Source organism: Mytilus californianus, unplaced genomic scaffold (assembly GCF_021869535.1).
Source record: "Mytilus californianus isolate M0D057914Y unplaced genomic scaffold, xbMytCali1.0.p SCAF_6, whole genome shotgun sequence".
Classification (NCBI taxonomy): Eukaryota; Metazoa; Mollusca; class Bivalvia; order Mytilida; family Mytilidae; genus Mytilus; species Mytilus californianus.
Window position 1 is genome coordinate 37,952,061 of NW_026262712.1, and position 20,113 is coordinate 37,972,173.

Below are 20,113 nucleotides of genomic sequence, written 5' to 3' on the forward strand. Positions count from 1 at the left end.
GAGACTTGTGTTTCAATATAGTCCTAGTCTAAAAGCACGTTACAGCTTACTATATATTGTATTAAATTCGTAAATATTGTTTATACATACAGAAAAACGTTTTACATTTAATTTATAATTAATATATGTTTTTTCTCAATTTTTAATGATTTTTATTCAGAAACTGCGTAAGAATTCCATTTGATGTCATCAAGTTATGCGGCTGGCATCAATGTATCCGAAATCATGTCAAATTATGCAGGTGTGATAATTCCAAAATACAGCTTGGAACGTTTCATGCACTACGATTTTGAAGACGGATAGGGTCCAGGTCATCGAAATGAGTTGTTCAATGGTTGAATTTTGACTTAAGAATATTTTAAAATGTATAACGAACATGTCAGTTGATGATTTAGCATTGTTTTGATATTTTACAGAACATTTTTGAAGATTCTTACAATTAGAAAGTTTTGAAACTTTTCATTAACAGCAACTCAAAGAAATATGTCGTTTATCGATTCAAGAGAAAACATAAATGAAGCAGAAGAAATATCTATGTCTTATTTCACGTTCGAAGACACGGAGAGCTTTGGTGACAGTTTGACAGAACCCACAGCTGATGCAGAAACACCGGACCTGGAGGCGGAGCCTGATGGATGTGACCAACAGAGCACGGATGACCACACCTACAATCAAGCACCCCTCAGTTATGAGCTTCAGCAGGGTCTTAGAATTCTAAAAGAATTAATGTCAGATTCCAACAAATCTGTCAACTGGCACTTTCTGGAGCCTGTTGATGACAGTCACCCAGAAACAGCTGACTATTATGGAAAAATTAAAAAGCCTATCTGGTTTGGAAAAAGTTAGTAAAGTTTCACATGTTTAAAGTCTCTTTATGATGAATTTCACAAAAGAGCAATTATGTTCAGCATACTGATTAGATCACCCAAAAATATTAGAAAATGTAAATATTATTGGTATCAGGTCGTTCCAACCCCAAACCAATCTGGCCCAACTGGCACTTTGATTTCTGTCCCATAATAAAATAAATAATAATTAATATTAAAGTTGGAGTCGATTCGAGGTATTTGCACATGAAAAGTTGTGTAAATTTTGCTGATAAGAAATATTTTCAGGAAACAGTCAATGATGATATATGTCAAAATGTCAGATGGGCACCACACACAACTAAATATAAATTCACACAAACATCTCGCATGTTTCAAAAAAATCTTGATTAATGATACAGGAGGGATCCAATAGAAACCATCTCACACTTTAAAACAAAATCTTGCATGTTTAGGGCCTACTTCGATTCATCCAACTCGGGTTGACTAGATTGAGATATAAAATCAGGGCATGTGCGCAACCTTCCAGAATGAAAGTGAAAACTACCCGAGTGGACTCTCAAAAATAGAAGATATAAATATAACAGTTGTTGCTAATTTTCTTTTTATGGACATTGACATTTTGTCCATGAACAACTTTATATGTACAAATTTGTAACATAATAAAATTAAAAAACTATCATTTATTCACTTTCAGTTCGTACCAACCTATTACGTTCACATTTAAAATCCTCCTTCCCAGTCGTTCCCAAGTGAATTAATCTTCATAATGCATTCACATTTTACTCTTAGAAACTTTGTAGTACTGAAATTATGTTTTTTCTATTTAATTTATAAACATAACCAACATAATTTACACACTGGAAATTGCTATTATTCATCAAATTCATTATTCTTAGTTAACTACAAGTCATATCACTTGTAAGTATTTTTCATATGGGGCAGAATATACTTTCAATATTGACCTGGTCAGAGATGGTTTATAGAAATGCTATTCCGTTATAAAAGTCCCAGACATGACAAAATCTGAAAATTCAATTTCAAGAGAAAACCAATGTCCTGATTTATAACAAAACAATAGAATCCTCATCTATGACATGTTTGATGTAAATTCATGCTCATGTTTAATTGCAATATTGCTGATGAAATTGAGGTTTCATTTTTATATGACCGCTTTTTTTGCGGTTGTACATGTATATTGGTATCATGTCAGCGTCGTCTGAAGACATTTGGTTTCCGGACAATAACTTGTAAATGTAAATAGAAACCTATGAAATTTAAACACAAGGTTTATAACCACAAAAGGAAGGTTGGGATTGATTTTGGGGGTTATAGTCCTAACAGTTTAGGAATTAGGGGCCCAAATAAGCATTTTTCTAGTTTCCAGACAATAACTTGTGGAACGGTGTATGGATCTCTCTGAAATTATACCACAAGCTTCAGAGCTCCAGATAAGCTGCGTATTCGCATGATCACGCAATAAAAACAATTGAAAACCCAATGCAATTGACGATTGCAGTTGCAGCGTTCAAAAACCCAATTCATGCAAAGGAAAACCCAATAAATGTCAAAACCATGCGTTCTCAACCCTTATAGTCGTTTTCGTGTGCGTTATTTACCTCTTTCTATATATTATCGTTGGGTAAATCTATTTTTGTAATATTGATAATTGGAAATCTCCTTTTGTTCTAAAAATTGAGCATTACATCAAATAGTTGATCTGGGTACCTGTTGGAATTACCCGTTGCTCAAAAAGGTAAAGGTGCTGATGTAAACATATTTCGATCTTCTCTGTGTTTATCAAATTAGCGTAAGTGATCATAATTATTTTCATATTGCTCGGGATTTATGTCAATGAATGAATTAAAACGAAAATAAATTTCCAGTAATAATATTGAATAGAAGCATGTTTTCATAATCATGTTCAGCTTCTTTTTGATAGCTGAGGGATAATTATGATAACACAACTCAGCTAGTGTTATCAGGAAGCGTTCCTCAGACGCACGGGTTCATGCATAGCACATCCAGACAGAAAAGCATGCGTCAAGGGCGAGTACATCTCGGTTTGATATAATTTCATTATAACATGCCTAAATTCAATATCTTGATGATGACAAAACCCAATACATTAAGGAGCTTGGTGGTGAAAAACCCAATTTGATATTTGCTTGAGGGGTGAATTGGAATTAATAATGCAATTGAAAAAACTCTTTCACTCAATTACATGTACATAATAAATGGTGGGTAAAAACCCAAATTGTGAATTCTTATCTGGAACTCTGAAGTTTCCATACCACAAAGGGATGGTTAGGATTGGCTTTGGGGGTTATGGCTCAAACCGTTTAGGAATTAGGGGCAAAAAAGGGGGGAAAACAAGGGTTTCCTGGTTAATGGACAGTTTAAAAAAAATGCCATGTTATGTTTGGATTACCTCCCTTACACTGCTTTTAAATTATGTATAAAGAAATGTTGTATTGTCTTGAGGTGATTAGCTGTCAATTTATTTTTAGAAGTTACTATTTAATAATGCTAATTAAGGAGTATTAATTTTAGCCATGATTGTATGTCATTTTCTATTTTAAGACTTTTATGATGTATTTAAATGGGTAACTATGGTTGCAAACTCTATCAGAAATTTAAATTGAGATTATGACCATATCTTGAGGGAAAGAAATATTTTTTTTGGAAAAAGTGTGTGTGTGGGGGGGGGGGGGGGGGGGGGGGGTGAAAAAAATAATTGGGGGGGGGGGGGGGGCAGGCAATTTGCAACAGCATAGTCATGATAGTGTATTGCACAAAAGCAAATAAATGAATATAAATTCAAATCATATAACCAATTCTAAGTTCTTTGACTACAGTTATTCTGTGTCAGAAACCTATTATGTGTCAAATATTTAATTACAATCCGAATTCAGACCTGTATCAAGCGTGAATATTGTGTCCATTTTTGTCCATTTTTGCCCCAACTGTTCAGGGTTGGACCTTTGCAGTCGTATCCAGCTGCGCTCGGCGAAGCAATTTATTTTTTTTTGCTTTATAGGGCATTTGCAATTAAAGGATTTCAATTTTGACAATAAAAAATAAAATAAGATGATTTGCAAAATGTTAATCTTTTAGTTCTATTTAATGCTGTTATATCCATTACATTTGAGTCTAATTCAATGTACATGTGAATAAGCATGATAAGCAATTAATGTTGACATATTTGAAAAAAAAAAGAACACCATGATATATATTGAAAAAAAAACAGTTAAAAGGAGAAGGTACAGTTTGTATGCCATTGTTTGGATGGTGAAATTGCAAAAATGGTAAAATTATTCAAACTGTTCAGGACTTTAAAATGATTTTTTTAAAGTTATAAAGTAATTGGTTTATATAATCTGGACCCTTTAGTTCAGTTAGCATGGTTAGGTTACTTGTCATCACAAAAATGTTGAAACATGTTTTTGACCCAAAATGTCCATTATATTTCACACACAGTTTTGGTCAAATGATAATCATATTTTACACACATTAACAGATTTGTAAAATACATTTTTTTGCAATAGAATTGTTTTGGGTAAAACTGTATGACTGTTGCTCTTATCTAAATATTTATGACAAGATCTCAAAATGAGGCTATTTTGGGAGTTTTTGCTATTTTGCACTTAATGTAAGAAGTTTGAAACTTATAGTGCAAACATGTAAGACAAAATTCAAAAATATAAATACTGATGTCCAACAGATAGATGTCTAATGAACACCTGAATGATGTTAATAAGTAGAATTGTTATACGTTTGGAAATCAATGGGCCCCAAAAGTGGTCTCATAATACATTGTACCTTCTCCAATAACTAAAAATGATAGTTTACATTTATTTTAAGGTTGACATATTTGATCAGTTTTCAGTAAATTTAGAAAACTATTTAATGAATTTTAATGTGCCTATTGTTATGCGTTTACTTTTCTACATTGGCTAGAGGTATAGGGGGAGGGTTGAGATCTCATAAACATGTTTAACCCCGCCGCATTTTTGCGCCTGTCCCAAGTCAGGAGCCTCTAGCCTTTGTTAGTCTTGTATTATTTTTAATTTTAATTTCTTGTGTACAATTTGGAGTTTAGTATGGCGTTCATTATCACTGAACTAGTATATATATTTGTTTAGCGGCCAGCTGAAGGACGCCTCCGGGTTCGGGAATTTCTTGCTGCATTGAAGACCTGTTGGTGGCCTTCTGCTGTTGTCTGTTCTGTGGTCGGGTTGTTGTCTCTTTGACACATTCCCCATTTCCATTCTCAATTTTATTAAAGTACATTTTGTATGTACACTTGTATGTCATGTATGTAATGAATAGAATCTGTTAATCACTTCTTGAATTAACCATTTTGACTACTTATTTTTTATGGTAAATAAATACTTGAACTTTCACAATACTTATTTCATGCTTTGTCAAATGGGAGATAACTATGGAGTTCTTGGAAAGTTGTGTTAGAGTTGTCTCCCATGGAATGTACATTTTATCTTTTGTGCAGTATGACAAAGCAAATGTACGAGTTTTACTGGTGAATTTGGGAACGACATACTAGACATTGTGATATAGTTTAAACAAGTAATAATATATCATTTATGATATTTTTATACATTTGTACTTGTAACAGAATTCTAGATGTCAATAAAAATACAAATGTGCGATGTTTAATTACTGATAAAAATGCAAATCATGTAGTTTGAGATATTTTTGTACATTTAAATTAAGTTATGCAAAGTAGAGACACATGATAAACAACGGTTTTTATGGGGGGTTTTCATTTCTGTATTTGTTAAATTCATAGGCCATTCAATTTCTCTATTTTTGTCGAGCCTTCGACTTTTGTCGAAAAAGCGAGACATAGCGATCCTACATTCCGTCGGCGTCGTCGTCGTCGTCGTCGTCGTCGGCGGCGGCGTCCACAAATATTCACTCTGTGGTTAAAGTTTTTGAAATTTTAATAACTTTCTTAAACTATCCTGGATTTCTACCAAACTTGGACAGAAGCTTGTCTATGATCATAAGATAATATTCAAAAGTAAATTTTGTAAAAAAATAAATCCATTTTTTCCGTATTTTACTTATAAATGGACTTAGTTTTTCTGCCAAGAAACATTACATTCACTCTGTGGTTAAAGTTTTTGAAATTTTAATAACTTTCTTAAACTATCCTGGATTTCTACCAAACTTGGAAAGAAGCTTGTTTATGATCATAAGATAGTATCCAGAAGTAAATTTTGTAAAAAAAAAATTCCATTTTTTCCGTATTTTACTTATAAATGGACTTAGTTTTTCTGCCAGTTAACATTACATTCACTCTGTGGTTAAAGTTTTTAAAATTTTAACAACTTTCTTAAACTATCCTGGATTTGTACCAAACTTGGACAGAAGCTTGTTTATGATTAAAAGCTAGTATCTAGAAGGAAATTTTGTTAAAATTTTGTTCCATTTTTTCCGTATTTTACTTATAAATGGACTTAGTTTTTCTTCCAGTTAACATTACATACAGTCTGCAGTTTAAGTTTTTAAAACATTTATTAGATTCATAAACTATCCTGGATTTTTACAAAACTTGGACAGAAGCTCCTTACAATCAAAAGATAGTATAGAGAGGAATATTTTTATTAATTTTTTTCCTCATTTTTGTTGAGCCTGTGATTAACAGCAAAAGTAGGCGAGACACTGGGTTCCGCCGAACCCTTACGAATTTTTTTTATTTTTTTTGCCCGTTCTTGATAAATTTGGCCCATTATTCATTCTCTATTTAATAAACATGATCAACCCAAAGCTACCACACACTCGTGTATGACAAGAATGTATAAAAGTAAGAAATTTAGTTTTGAAGTTAATTTTATTTCCATTTGATTTAAAGGGGCATTAGCTACAAGATATAAAAAAAATTAAAATACAATTTGTTTTTGTTCAATCACCAATGAAAGTGAAATAATAATTCCCTTTTACCATGTTTACAAGCCAGTTTGGTTCAATTATGTCAAAATAAGCTAAGGAACATCGTTGATTAATTATTCACTTTCAACTGTCCCTTTATAACATTATATGCCAACAGAGGCATCATCTGTGTCCCATGGACACATTCCCCATGTATTTAACCCCTGTTTTTTAAATGATCGACAAATTGTGATGGGGTATTCAACCATTCCAGCGTCCTTGTGTCTCACTTTTGCGTTTCTGCTCCCGAACTGCTGGACAACTTTCACAACTCACATCAGTCCAGAACTCTGAAATGAATAAGTCTCAACATTTCATGGCCCCAACAAGTCAGAATAAAGCAAAAGTTATCTATCTTTTTCACGAACTTCAACAGGTTAAATAGAAATCACTGTTGAACATCTTTTATGATGATGGTTGACCTATAAAAGTTGAAAAATCGTAAATAGTGAGTCATTTCAAAGGCCATGTATATTTGTACACCAACTTATAGGTTCTGCACTAAACTGGTACTGCCAATATTAATATTTACAAACAACAGAAAGAACTCCTTCATCTGTAAAAATATAAACATCAATTGAAAACCTGAAAAAAAACAGTGGAACTGTTTATATACAAACAAACCATCTCCTAAATTGAAGTACCACAACAGTAGCCTGAATATTCCTTTTTCATCAAATTAACAGATCATACAAGTTGTTTTAGTCAAAATTAACTTTTACAGGTATCAGTTGGTTCACCGAGAAACAGGGTGATTGCTGATTGTAAGAGGTGTAAATTGTGGTTAATGGTCCTGTTTATATAATCCTCAAGAGAAAAATTTAATTTGCATTAAAACCGTAACTAAATTTGTCTTTTTCAGTGAAAGAAAAGTTTGACAACAGAGAGTATGGATCTATAACTCAGTTTGTTGGAGATTTTCGCCAGATGTTGGAAAACTGTTACAGATTCAATGGACCAGATCATTTTGTCTCTAAAAGGGCACAGAAGCTAGAAACAATGATGGAACAGAAATTAAATTTGTTGTCTCGGTAATACATTTATAATAAGCAATGTGATTTGTTTTTGTTGGGTTAATGATTCGGTGTATGTTGTATTTCTGGTAATCATGGTAATTAGAAATAGTATAAATTGTTATAGAAAAATAAGAAGATGTAGTATGATTTCTATTGAGACTCTCTCTACCAGAGACCAAATGACGTAGAAGTTTGCAATTATTATAGGTCTAAGTCCTTTTGTAAAATGAATTCAAATAATGAAGGTACATATAGATAGGTACTTGTACATGTACATGATGATAAATCCTATTTGAAGTTTAAAATGTCAGTCGGAAACAATATAATTTATAAAAAAAAAGATTCTTAAAGGTCAACGTTGAAAATTTAGATGTCAAAGAGCTACAAACCCATAGCAAAATGAAGAAAAAGACCTCAAAGTTGTATGCTAATTTAGAACACTAAAGATTAAGCAACATGAACTCTACTAAAAGTAGAAGTGGTCTGGAAAGGATATACAGTTTCTGCCACATCAGCTGCTCCTATAGTCATGATATGATAATGTTTAAACCTTCAAACGATATACATGATATAGTGAAGTTTCTCCTGAAAATATAAATTGGATTACTAAAAAGTATTATTATATATTGATCTTTGTACTGTACAAGTTCACATATGCTTTTATCTATTCAGAGACTTAAGAGAGAAGACAAGTATTTCTGCTACTTCTGGACAACAACAAGATGATTCATTCCCAATGATACCAGGTTTGTATTGATAATTACACCTTATGTAAGAATCCTGGGTTTTGATTGGTTGATATCCAGTGTATTTTTCACCAATTTATTGTTATCAAATGAATATCGTTCATTTTTTAACGCCGCCGGGGTATATGCAAAAAGGATATGCCTTTTTTACCCTCATGGTATTTGCCAAAAAATACTCTATCCGACTGGACGCTTGAAACGTCACGATCATCAATGTGTTTTTGAACGTTAACATTCAGTGTAGCATGTTCTTGAGGGGTATTTGCGAAAAATACCAGTCTTGAGAATGAATTTAACATTCTCTCGACTGGTATTTTTCGCAAATACCCCTCCTTAACATGATATATCTGTTCAAAATACCAATAGTGATAATAGGGATATTATAAGTTATATGGTTTGCTACTGAACCCTAACAGATCCATTCTGTGAGTAAAATCCATAGGGGTGAGGTCATAAGTGGTATCTCCTATGGGGATTAGTAGCGAACTTTATAACGAATTTATCACACATGGGACTTTTCCTGCCAAGTTTTGTATTAATTGTATAAAATTGAACATTATATAAATAACACATAGCTGAGAGGGTGATAGAGCAGATTGTTACCCCGAGAAAACATTGTCAACCGCGGCGAAGCCAAGGTTGACAATGCTTTTTCGTGGGTTACCAATCTGCTCTATCACCCTCTCAGCTATGTGTTATTTAATTTATTATACTGAATGTCCTATCATTATTGTCTTTTACAGATTAATTTTATTTTAAAAGTATTTTCTATGACGTCACGTATATAACAACGTTACGGGTATTAGAAAAGACAATAAAAGTGAGGCAAGATGTTTTATTTCTTATTTTGACAGTCAAATAATAAAATCTGAGCCAAAACGTAGAACTTAAGCATTGTATTTAATTACTTGATGTAAACTCAATTCATTGTCCTTTAAATTATCGATTTTTGATTGGTCTGGACGAGAGGGTGACATTCAAAAAAATTGTCACCCGCTCAGCCATGTGATAGAGTAAATTAACACCCTCGTATTAGCCAATCAAAATATGGCATTTTAACGTGAAGTATAATAATAAAAAATAATATCAATAATAGTAGACAGGTACGCCATGATACCCCTATGAAATTTACTGACCCCCTTAGCCTCAAGATGACGTTAAACCAATCACATGGTCACCAATTTACTCAATGTGCAATAATGGGCATTAGTTCATGACATAAAATTCCATATTTTTGACAGAACCTAATGCTAAGAAACGCATCTTTTTTTGCTGATCTTCATCTCAAAGTCATTGAGGCCTTTAAAACAGACCTGGGGTAATTAAAAATGTAAAGTTTAAAACAGAGGCCAAGGTCACTCCTCAATTCTAATTCATAAATGATGCTATATTGCTTAAGTGTGTATAGCATGAAAATGTGTTCCTATCTGAATTGATTTTCTAATAGATTGTGTTATAGATGTCATGCTATAATATCTAGAAAAAAAAGAGGGTCTTTAAGAATACCCTGTTTACCTTGATGCTATTTGAAGTTTGTGGGAAGAAATATGTGTATTAGTATATTTGACAATTTTGTCTAGTCCCTAGGTTGATACAAAGGTTAATTAAGTGCACCTTGCCCAGAACAAGAGAGGCGAAAGATACCAAAGGGACTTTCAAACTGTTATGTTAAAAAAAATGACTGCCATAGCAAAAGAACGAAAAACAATAAAAAATCAAACAATAGTATACAAATCATAACATAGTAAACTATAGACTCAGCAACATGAGCCCCACCAAAAACCGGGGGTGATCTCAGGTGCTCCAGAAGAGAAGCACACATGTGGCAATAAACAAAATGACTCTTGAATCCTACAGCTGTGGTAATCTGAAGAAAGTGATTTAAATATATACTGTAGATGTTGACCATCTACTATAATCTCTCAGGGCCATGTATGTACTTGGGTCTGGGTGGAAGGTCCTTCAATTCTGTTTTCTTTATTTTCTAAGCTATTTTTCTTTATTTTTTAAAAATTTTACCCATTATTCTCTATTCTTTATAAATATATTTTATTGCCTCATTATTCTCTATTCTTTATTTCGTTTGCCCTTTTTCTGTAGTATTGACTCATTATATATATAATTATTCTCTTTTCTATAAAGCCAATCCAGACCCTCATGTACATCTTAATAATTATATGTTTTCTTAAATCACTTAAACATAAAGCATGTAGTCATGTCTTTCAAGGTATGAGACGAAGGTCAAGGGCTGTCATCCCACATGATTCCACAGCTTTGTTAAATCAGCTCAGAGTAGAGGAACTCCAAAAGGGAAGAGATGCTAGAAAAAAACAGATGTTAGACAGGAAGGCTGTTTTGGAATCTCACATTCAGGGGATGATGGAGTGGGAAGATAAGTTGATGGAAGGTCAAAGAGAAAATGTCAAGGCCATGTGGGAGGTAATTTAAACTATCTTGTAGGTGTTGGAAAGATCAGTTTATGGGTAGGTATAAATGACAAGAATGCAAAAGTAAAAGGAACAACAATAAATTGCATGAAATTAAATCAAATATATGCAAACCATTAAACAAATTTTATATGCAGGAAAGATCAGAGTATTATTTCTAGATGCCCTATTGGTCATGCTAGAATAACACACGAGTATCCTTCTTATATCTGTTTAAAAAATGAAATTCGACCAGAATGCATACCTTGCGATTGCAAGTTTACAATTAAGCATATTTTAATTGAATGATGATATTCCTGTTGAAATAATTTTTTCATTTTTAAAAGAAATTGGAATATATTCCAAAATATGAATTTGTTGTATTAGTTTAAAACAATTTTAAGTTTTTATACGACCGCAAAAAAATTTTGTGGTCGTATATTGGTATGACGTTGGCGTCGTCGTCGTCGTCCGGCGTCGTCGTCCGAAGACACATTGGTTTTCGCACTCTAACTTTAGTTTAAGTGAATGGATCTTTTTGAAATTTGACCATTAGGTTAAATACCACAAAAGGAAGGTTGGGATTGATTTTGGGGGTTATGGTACCAACAGTTAAGGAATTAGGGGCCAAAAAGGGGCCAAAAATAAGCATTTTCTAGTTTCCAGACAATAACTGTGGAATAGTGTATGGATCTCTCTGAAATTATACTACAAGTTTCCATACCACAAAGGGATGGTTAGGATTTGCTTTGGGGGGTTATGGCTCAAACCGTTTAGGAATTAGGGGCAAAAAAGGGGGAAAAACAAGGTTGTCCTGGTTAATGGACAAATACTTTAGTACAAAACATAATTTAAAGCAGTGTAAGGGAGATAAATCAAATACATCATTGAAATTATCTCCTTTACACTGCTTTTAAATTATGTATAAAGTAATGGTTAATGAACAATAAAGATAATTTAAAACAGTGAAAGGGAGGTAATCCAAATACAACGTTTTGGTAACTTCCCTTACACTGCTTTTAAATTATGTTTAAAGAAATGCATATTTATAAAGGAAGACCAGTAAAAATATCTGCAAATGTTGCATCTTTTTTTTTTACAAAAAAATCAATATGAAAGATTTGACACTATATTTTTAATTCTATGGTAAATTTAAATGGGTAATTATGGTTGCCAACTCCATTGGAAATTTGAATTGAGATTATCACCATATCTTGAGGGAAAGAATTTTTTTGGGGAAAAAAGGGGGGGGGGGGATAAAAAGAAATTGTGGGGGGTCAATTTTTTCTCATTTCAGATTTCAGAAAAAAAAGAATTATTCTTCAAATATTATTTTTTTTTCAAATTTCAAATATTGAAAAATTTCAAGAAGTAATCTTTAATTGCACAGTATGGCGCATTAGATTTGTAAAATCTTTGATCACATTTATTTATTTGTTATGCCGAATCTAACAGTGTATTTAGATTTTTAATTTTGGGTCCAGTTTTCAAATTGGTCTACATTAAGGTCCAAAGGGTCCAAAATTAAACTTTGTTTGATTTTAGCAAAAATTGAATATATGAGGTTCTTTGATATGCTGAATCTAAACATGTATTTAGATTTTTGATTTTTGGCCCAGTTTTCAAGTTGGTCAAAATTGGGGTCCAAAATTAAACTTTGTTTGATTTCAACAAAAATTGAATGTATGGGGTTCTTTGATATGCTGAATCTAACCATGTATTTAGATTTTTTATTTGTGGACCCCGTTATCAAATTGGTTCATATTGAGGTCAAAAGGGTCCAAAATTAAACTTTGTTTGATTTCATCTAAAATTGAATTATTGGGGTTCTTTGATATTCCAAATCTAACCGTGTATTTAGATTTTTAATTTTGGGTCCTGTTTTTTAAATTGGTCTACATTAAGGTCCAAAGGGTCCAAAATTAAACTTAGTTTGATTTTAACAAAAATTGAATTCTTGGGGTTCTTTGATATGCTGAATCTAAACATGTATTTAGATTTTTGATTATGGGCCCAGTTTTCAAGTTGGTCCAAGATAGGGTCCAGTATTTAAACTTTGTTTGATTTCAACAAAAATTGAATATATGGGGTTCTTTGATATGCTGAATCTAAACATGTATTTAGATTTTTGATTATGGGCCCAGTTTTCAAGTTGGTCCAAATTGGGGTCTAAAATTAAACTTTGTTTGATTTCAACAAAAATTGAATATATGAGGTTCTTTGATGTGCTGAATCTAACCATGTATTTAGATTTTTTATTTGTGGGCCCCGCTATCAAATTGGTTCATATTGAGGTCAAAAGGGTCCAAAATTAAACTTTGTTTGATTTCATCAAAAATTGAATTATTGGGGTTCTTTGATATGCCAAATCTAACCGTGTTTTTAGATTTTTAATTTGGGTCCCGTTTTTTAAATTGGTCTTCATTGAGGTCCAAAGGGTCCAAAATTAAACTTAGTTTGATATTAAAAAAAAATTGAATTCTTGGGGTTCTTTGATATGCTGAATCTAAACATGTGTTTAGATTTTTGATTATGGGCCCAGTTTTCAAGTTGGTCCAAGTTGGGGTCCAAAATTAAACTTTTTTTGATTTCAACAAAAATTGAATATATGGGGTTCTTTGATATGCTGAATCTAACCATGAATTTAGATTTTTTATTTGTGGGCCCCGCTATCAAATTGGTTCATATTGAGGTCAAAAGGGTCCAAAATTAAACTTTGTTTGATTTCATCAAAAATTGAATTATTGGGGTTCTTTGATATTCCAAATCTAACCGTGTATTTAGATTTTTAATTTTAAGTCCCGTTTTTTAAATTGGTCTTCATTAAGGTCCAAAGGGTCCAAAATTAAACTTAGTTTGATTTTAGCAAAATTTGAATTCTTGGGGTTCTTTGATATGCTGAATCTAAACATGTGTTTAGATTTTTGATTATGGGCCCAGTTTTCAAGTTTGTCCAAGTTGGGGTCCAAAATTAAACTTTGTTTGATTTCAACAAAAATTGAAAATATGGGGTTCTTTGATATGCTGAATCTAACCATGTATTTTGATTTTGGACATTGGACCATAATAGGTAAATTAAAAAAATTCAAGTTCTTAGACCACATTCTTTCTGTGTCAGAAACCTATGCTGTGTCAAATATTTAATAACAATCCAAATTCAGAGCTGTATCAAGCTTGAATGTTGTGTCCATACTTGCCCCAACTGTTCAGGGTTCGACCTCTGCGGTCGTATCAAGCTGCGCCCCAGCGAAGCATTTTATTATCATGTTATCTTATTGATGAATTTTTATTAGAAAATAAGTAATTTCGCTTAAAACTATAGTGTTAGTACATTGAAAGACTTTCTGTCTGATTTTAAAAAAGCATCTTGTTATTATATTTGAAATCGCTCGCCGAGACATGGCCTTTTTGTGCTGATCCAGCGTAAAAAAATCAATCAATAAATGAGACAAAAATGACTTAAACTACAAGGGATTCATTACAACTATTCTCTAGAAAATTTAATGGTGTGGTTTGGAAATAGCTTTAAACTTAACAATGTATGAGTATGTAACCTAAATGGATTTTTAGAAAGCATATAGATTTTTTTTTAGTCCTCTACTTTACCTTTTGTCTGTGAATTTTTATTGAAACGGGTGATTTTCTTGCTCAGAAATGTTTGGCTTTCCAATTTTTGTCTCGCCTTGATGGAGTCAAAAAGTGAGACCTAGGTACGCTGTTTCTGGCGGTGGTGTCAACAATGTATTAGTTTTTGTCTCGCCTTGACGGAGTCGAAAAGCAAGACATAGGTATGCTGTTTCCGGCGGCAGCGTCAACAATGTATTAGTTTGTGATTAGGTCAATTTATGGGGAACCACTAGTTGTAGGTCAATGATATTTGGTATGCAGTTGTATAAGCATTGGCATATCTCATTTCCATGGAGATTATTTGGCTCAGCCCCCTCAGTCATGGTCTATAGACTTTGAAAATTTTGCTAAGTTAACATGGATTAGTTTGTGATTAGGTCAGTTCAAGGGGAACCATTAGTAGTAGGCCAATGTTAGTTGGTGTTCAGTTGTATTTATAAGCATTAGCACATCTCATTTCCATGGAGAATATTTGGCCCCGCCCCCTCAGTCATGGTCTATTGACTTTGAAACTTTTGCTTAGTTTACATGTATTAGTTTGTGATTAGATCAGTTTAAGATGAACTGCTAATGTTAAGTCAATGATATTTGGTATGCAAATGTACTGGCATTTGCAAGTATCTTTTCCATGGAGATTATATAGCCCCACCCCTGATCATGGTTCATTGACTTTGAAACTTTTACATAGTTTACAAGTTAATGTTTGTGTTTAGGTTTGTTTAAAGGGAACGACTTATAATAAGTCAATGGTATTTGGTATGCAGTTGTATTAGCATTGGCACATCTCATTCCATGGATATTGTTTAGCCATGTACCTTCAGTTCAGTCATGGTTCATCGACTTTGAATATTTGCATAACTTACATGTTAAAGTATTGCTATTTTAATTTCAACATTTGCATTATCAAAATTACAAAAAGGCGAGACATATCTCTGTGATAACAGTTTATTTGGTCTCTTGTGTACCTGATGAACGTTAATTAAAAACATGTGTCATGTTGACCCATGGAAATCATATGATTTTTGTCAAGCCTGCAACTTTTGTCGCACAAAGCTCGACATAGGGATAGTGATCCGGCAGCGGCCACGGTGGCATTAACTAACTACTTAAAAGCTTAATATTTCAGAAGGTAGAAGACCTGGATGCTTCATACTTTGTATATAGATGCCTTATGTTATGAAGTTTCCGTCTGTCATATGTCCTTTGTCCTTGACCTCATTTTCATGGTTCAGTGACTACTTGAAAAAAAATTTAGATTTTTTTCTAATGTTAATTTCTCTCTTATTATGAGTTATAGGGTAACTATATTTGGTATGTGCATACCTTGCATAGTCCTCATGCCTGTCAGACAGTTTCACTTGACCTCGACGAATTTCATGGATCAGTGAACAAGGTTAAGTTTTCATGGTCAAGTCCATATCTCAGATACTATAAGCAATAGGTCTACTATATTTGGTGTATGGAATGATTAGAAGATGTCCAACTGGCAGGTGTCATCTGACCTTGACCTCATTTTCATGGTTCAGTAGTTAAAGTTAAGTTTTTGTGTTTTGGTCCGTTTTTCTAATACTGTATGCAATATACATGCAATAGGTCAGCTATATTTGGTGTATGGAAATATTGTATGAAGTACATGTCAGTCTGGCAGGTTTTATTTGACCTTGACATCATTTTCACGGTTCATTGCTCAATGTTAAGTTTTTGTGTTTTGTCTGTTTTTCTTAAACTATAAGAAATAAGTCAACTATGTTTGATGTATGGAATTATTGTAATGTTTATATGTCTGTCTGCCAGACAAATATCATTTGACCTTGGCCTCATTTTCATGGTTCATTGGTCAATGATAAGTTTTTGTGGTTAAATTTGTTTCGTAGATACTATATTTTATACATCAACTATATTTGATCCATGAAATGATTGTAAAGTCACTAAAATGTACATGTCTGTCTGGCTGGGTTCATCTGACCTTGACCTCATATTCATGGTTCATTGGTAAATATAAAGTTTTCATGGTGTGGTCTGTTTCTTGTTTACTATAAGCAATAGGTCAACTACATGTAGTTTCAATGTATGGAATGATTGTTAATGTGATACTTATATTTAGGGCTATCAACATAAAATCAATAGTAGTAAAGCAAGTGAGACATTTCAGCATGTGCATTCTTGTTTTTTAACCAACTAAATATGTAATGGAGTACATTATCTTAACTAACAACTACATATTTTAAATATTTTCAGTTGCCATCCATAGGATTGCTGTTATTCCTTTGTCATTACCCACTAAACATTGGAGAGGTTGCACAGTTTGAGCTAGAGAGGTGTCTGTTCATGCCAAGAGAAAGTTCTACTCTACAGAGAGTGATGACAACCTTACTGAGTACACCATTCCAAAGACACAAGTATGTTGATATGAATTATTACCTCATTGATGTCACCTGAGCAGGTGTGACTTATAGAACACATGGTACACACTTCCAAAGAGACATGTATACTTAAGAAATAGTTCATGAGGGCTTGAATTCTGATTTTATCATGGCCTGGCAATTTTTACTTAACGTTTTACCACGAGTGATAGCAAGGTGTAAATTATGGCCATAAAGGGCAAACTCGTAGGAAGATCAGTATAAATGCAAGCCACCCTGAATTATTTCTATTCTAATAGGACAACACAGCAATTTTTTTGGATCAAATTAAGCGCTAGGTGAAGGCAAACATTTGCCGTTCCTGTAATTAGTCCCCTACCGAAGAAGTCTAAGGGGACTTTAGGTTTGCACTCCGCCCGTCTGTCTGTCCCTCGGTCAGTCAGGCAAATCAGTTTTCCACACTTTTTTCTTCGTGCTTGAAGATATTGATTTGATATTTGGTGTATTGTTTAATCATGACAAGTTACAGATCAATTTCAAATTTTGTTCCGGTCTAATTATTTTGTGCAGAGTTATGGTCCTTGGACTTAGAAAATTCACTCAAATAATCTATTTTCCACATTTTTTTTGTCATGCTTGAAGATATTAACTTGATATTTGTTATATAGTTTACACCAGGACAAGTTGTAGATCAAGTTAGCATTTTGTTCCAGTACAATGAATTTTTAACCAGTAGGGGACTATGTATTGCCAGGCAATACTCACAGAATGCTTGTTAAACATCATATTAATATTGACATAAAGAATGAAGAAAACTGAACTAGTGACATGCTTAAACTACTTAGATAGGTTAGGACAAAGTTAAATGATTATCTTACTACGGTATTATTTTTTACAAATTTGCTTTAAACAAATTTTTATATGACCGCAAAAAAATTTTTGTGGTCGTATATTGGTATGCGTCGGCGTCGTCCGAAGACACATTGGTTTTCGCACTCTTAACTTTAGTTTAAGTGTATGGATCTCTATGAAAATTTATCACAAGCTTCAATACCACAAAAGGAAGGTTGGGATTGATTTTAGGGGTTATGGTACCAACAGTAAAGGAATAAGGGGCCAAAAAGGGGCCAAAAATAAGCATTTTTGTAACTTCCAGACATAACTTGTATGTTAGTGTATGGATCTCTCTGACATTGTACCACAAGGTTCCATATCACAAAAGGAATGCTGGGATTGATTTTGGGGGTAATTGCCTCAAAATTTTAGGAATTAGGGGCCAAAAAAGGGGCAAAAAACAAGCATTTTTCTAGTTTCATGACAATAACTTGTGTGTAAGTGTATGGATCTTTCTGAAATTGTACTACAAGGTTCCATATCACAAAGGGAAAGCTGGAATTGAGTTTGGGGGTAATTGCCGAAACGTTTAGGAATTGGGGGCCAAAAAGGGGCCAAAAATAAGCATTTTTCTAGTTTCCAGACAATTACTTGTGTTCAAGTGTATGGATCTCTCTGAAATTGTACTGCAAGGTACCATACCACAAAGGGAAGGCTGGGATTGATGATGGGGGTAATTGCCTCAATATTTTAGGAATTTGGGGCCAAAAAGGGGCCAAAAAACACATTTTTCTAGTTTCCAGACAATAACTTGTGTGTAAGTGTATGGATCTCTCTGAAATTGTACTGCAAGGTACCATACCACAAAGGGAAGGCTGGGATTGAGTTTGGGTGTGATGAATCATAAGGGGGTTCAAAAAATTTGGGGAGGGGGGGATTTTTTTTTTTTCCTTTTTTTTCTTTTTTTCCTATATTTTCTTTTAAAATTTTCCATTTTAAGTTGGTTATTTCTGATTTTTATTTAAAAGCAAATGATAATGATATGGTAGGAGATACACACCAAACAGGATGTGTAAATTATTATATAATAAGTATTGTGCAATAGCAAGAAATTTTCAATTGCACAGTATTGCACAATAGCAAGTAATCTTCAGTTGCACAGTATTGCGCAATAGCAAGAAATCTTCAATTGCACAGTATTGCGCAATAGCAAGAAATATCCAATAGCACAATATTGCGCAATAGCAAGAAATTGTCAATTGTACAGTATTGCGCAATAGCAAGAAATATTTAATTGCATAGTATTGTGCAAATGAAGATACTTTGTATAAATTGCTTATTTCTTGACCAATTTCAATGGGGTTTTATTCTTGAATTCTTGGGGTTCTTTAATATGCTGAATCTAACCGTGTATTTAGTTTTTGGATTTTGGGCCAAGTTTTTAAATTGGTCCACATTGAGGTCCAAAAGGTCCAAAATTAAACTTTGTTTGATTTCATCAAAAATTGAATTATTGGGGTTCTTTGATATGCCGAATCTAACCGTGTATTTAGATTCTTAATTTTTGGTTCCGTTTTCAAATAAGTCTACATTAAGGTCCAAAGGGTCCAAAATTAAACTTAGTTTGATTTTAACAAAAATGGAATTGGTAGGGTTCTTTGATATACTGAATCTAAACATGTATTTAGATTTTTGATTATGGGCCCAGTTTTCAAGTTGGTCCAAATCGGGGTCCAAAATTAAACTTTATTTGATTTCAACAAAAATTGAATATATGGGGTTCTTTGATATGCTGAATCTAACCATGTATTTAGATTTTTGATTTTTGGGCCCTGTTATTAACTTTGTCCACATTGAGGTCGAAAGGGTCCAAAATTAAACTTTGTTTGATTTCATCAAAAATTGAATTCTTGGGGTTCTTTGATATGCTGAATCTAACCATGTATTTAGATTTTGGATATTGGACCATAATAGGTGAATGTCCAATTTAAAATTTTTAAGTTCTTAGACCACATTCATTCTGTGTCAGAAACCTATGCTGTGTCAAATATTTAATCACAATCCAAATGCAAACTGTATCAAGCTTGAATGTTGTGTCCATACTTGCCCCAACTGTTCAGGGTTCGACCTCTGTGGTCGTATCAAGCTGCGCCCTGCGGAGCATTTTATTATCATCTTTTGTTTATATTTCCTTGTTGTCCAGCCTACGACTTTTGTCGAAAAAGCGAGACATAGCGATCATACATTCCGTCGGCGGCGGCGTCCACAAATATTCACTCTGTGTTTAAAGTTTTTGAAATTTAAATTAATTTCTTAAAC

The 20,113-nt window shown here is 33.1% G+C and overlaps 1 protein-coding gene across 1 annotated transcript in view; it reads left to right on the top strand.

Annotated features, from left to right (window-relative positions):
- Positions 1-196: 196 nt before the first annotated feature.
- LOC127705427 (uncharacterized protein KIAA2026-like) overlaps positions 197-20,113 on the top strand; it is an 81,592-nt gene continuing 61,675 nt past the window's right edge. The window contains exons 1-5 of the mRNA XM_052209741.1: positions 197-841; positions 7,645-7,813; positions 8,471-8,544; positions 10,772-10,983; positions 16,836-16,996. Of these exons, the coding sequence (XP_052065701.1) occupies positions 484-841; positions 7,645-7,813; positions 8,471-8,544; positions 10,772-10,983; positions 16,836-16,996 (974 nt within the window). The 5' untranslated portion in view covers positions 197-483. The remainder of the gene's footprint in view (positions 842-7,644; positions 7,814-8,470; positions 8,545-10,771; positions 10,984-16,835; positions 16,997-20,113) is intronic.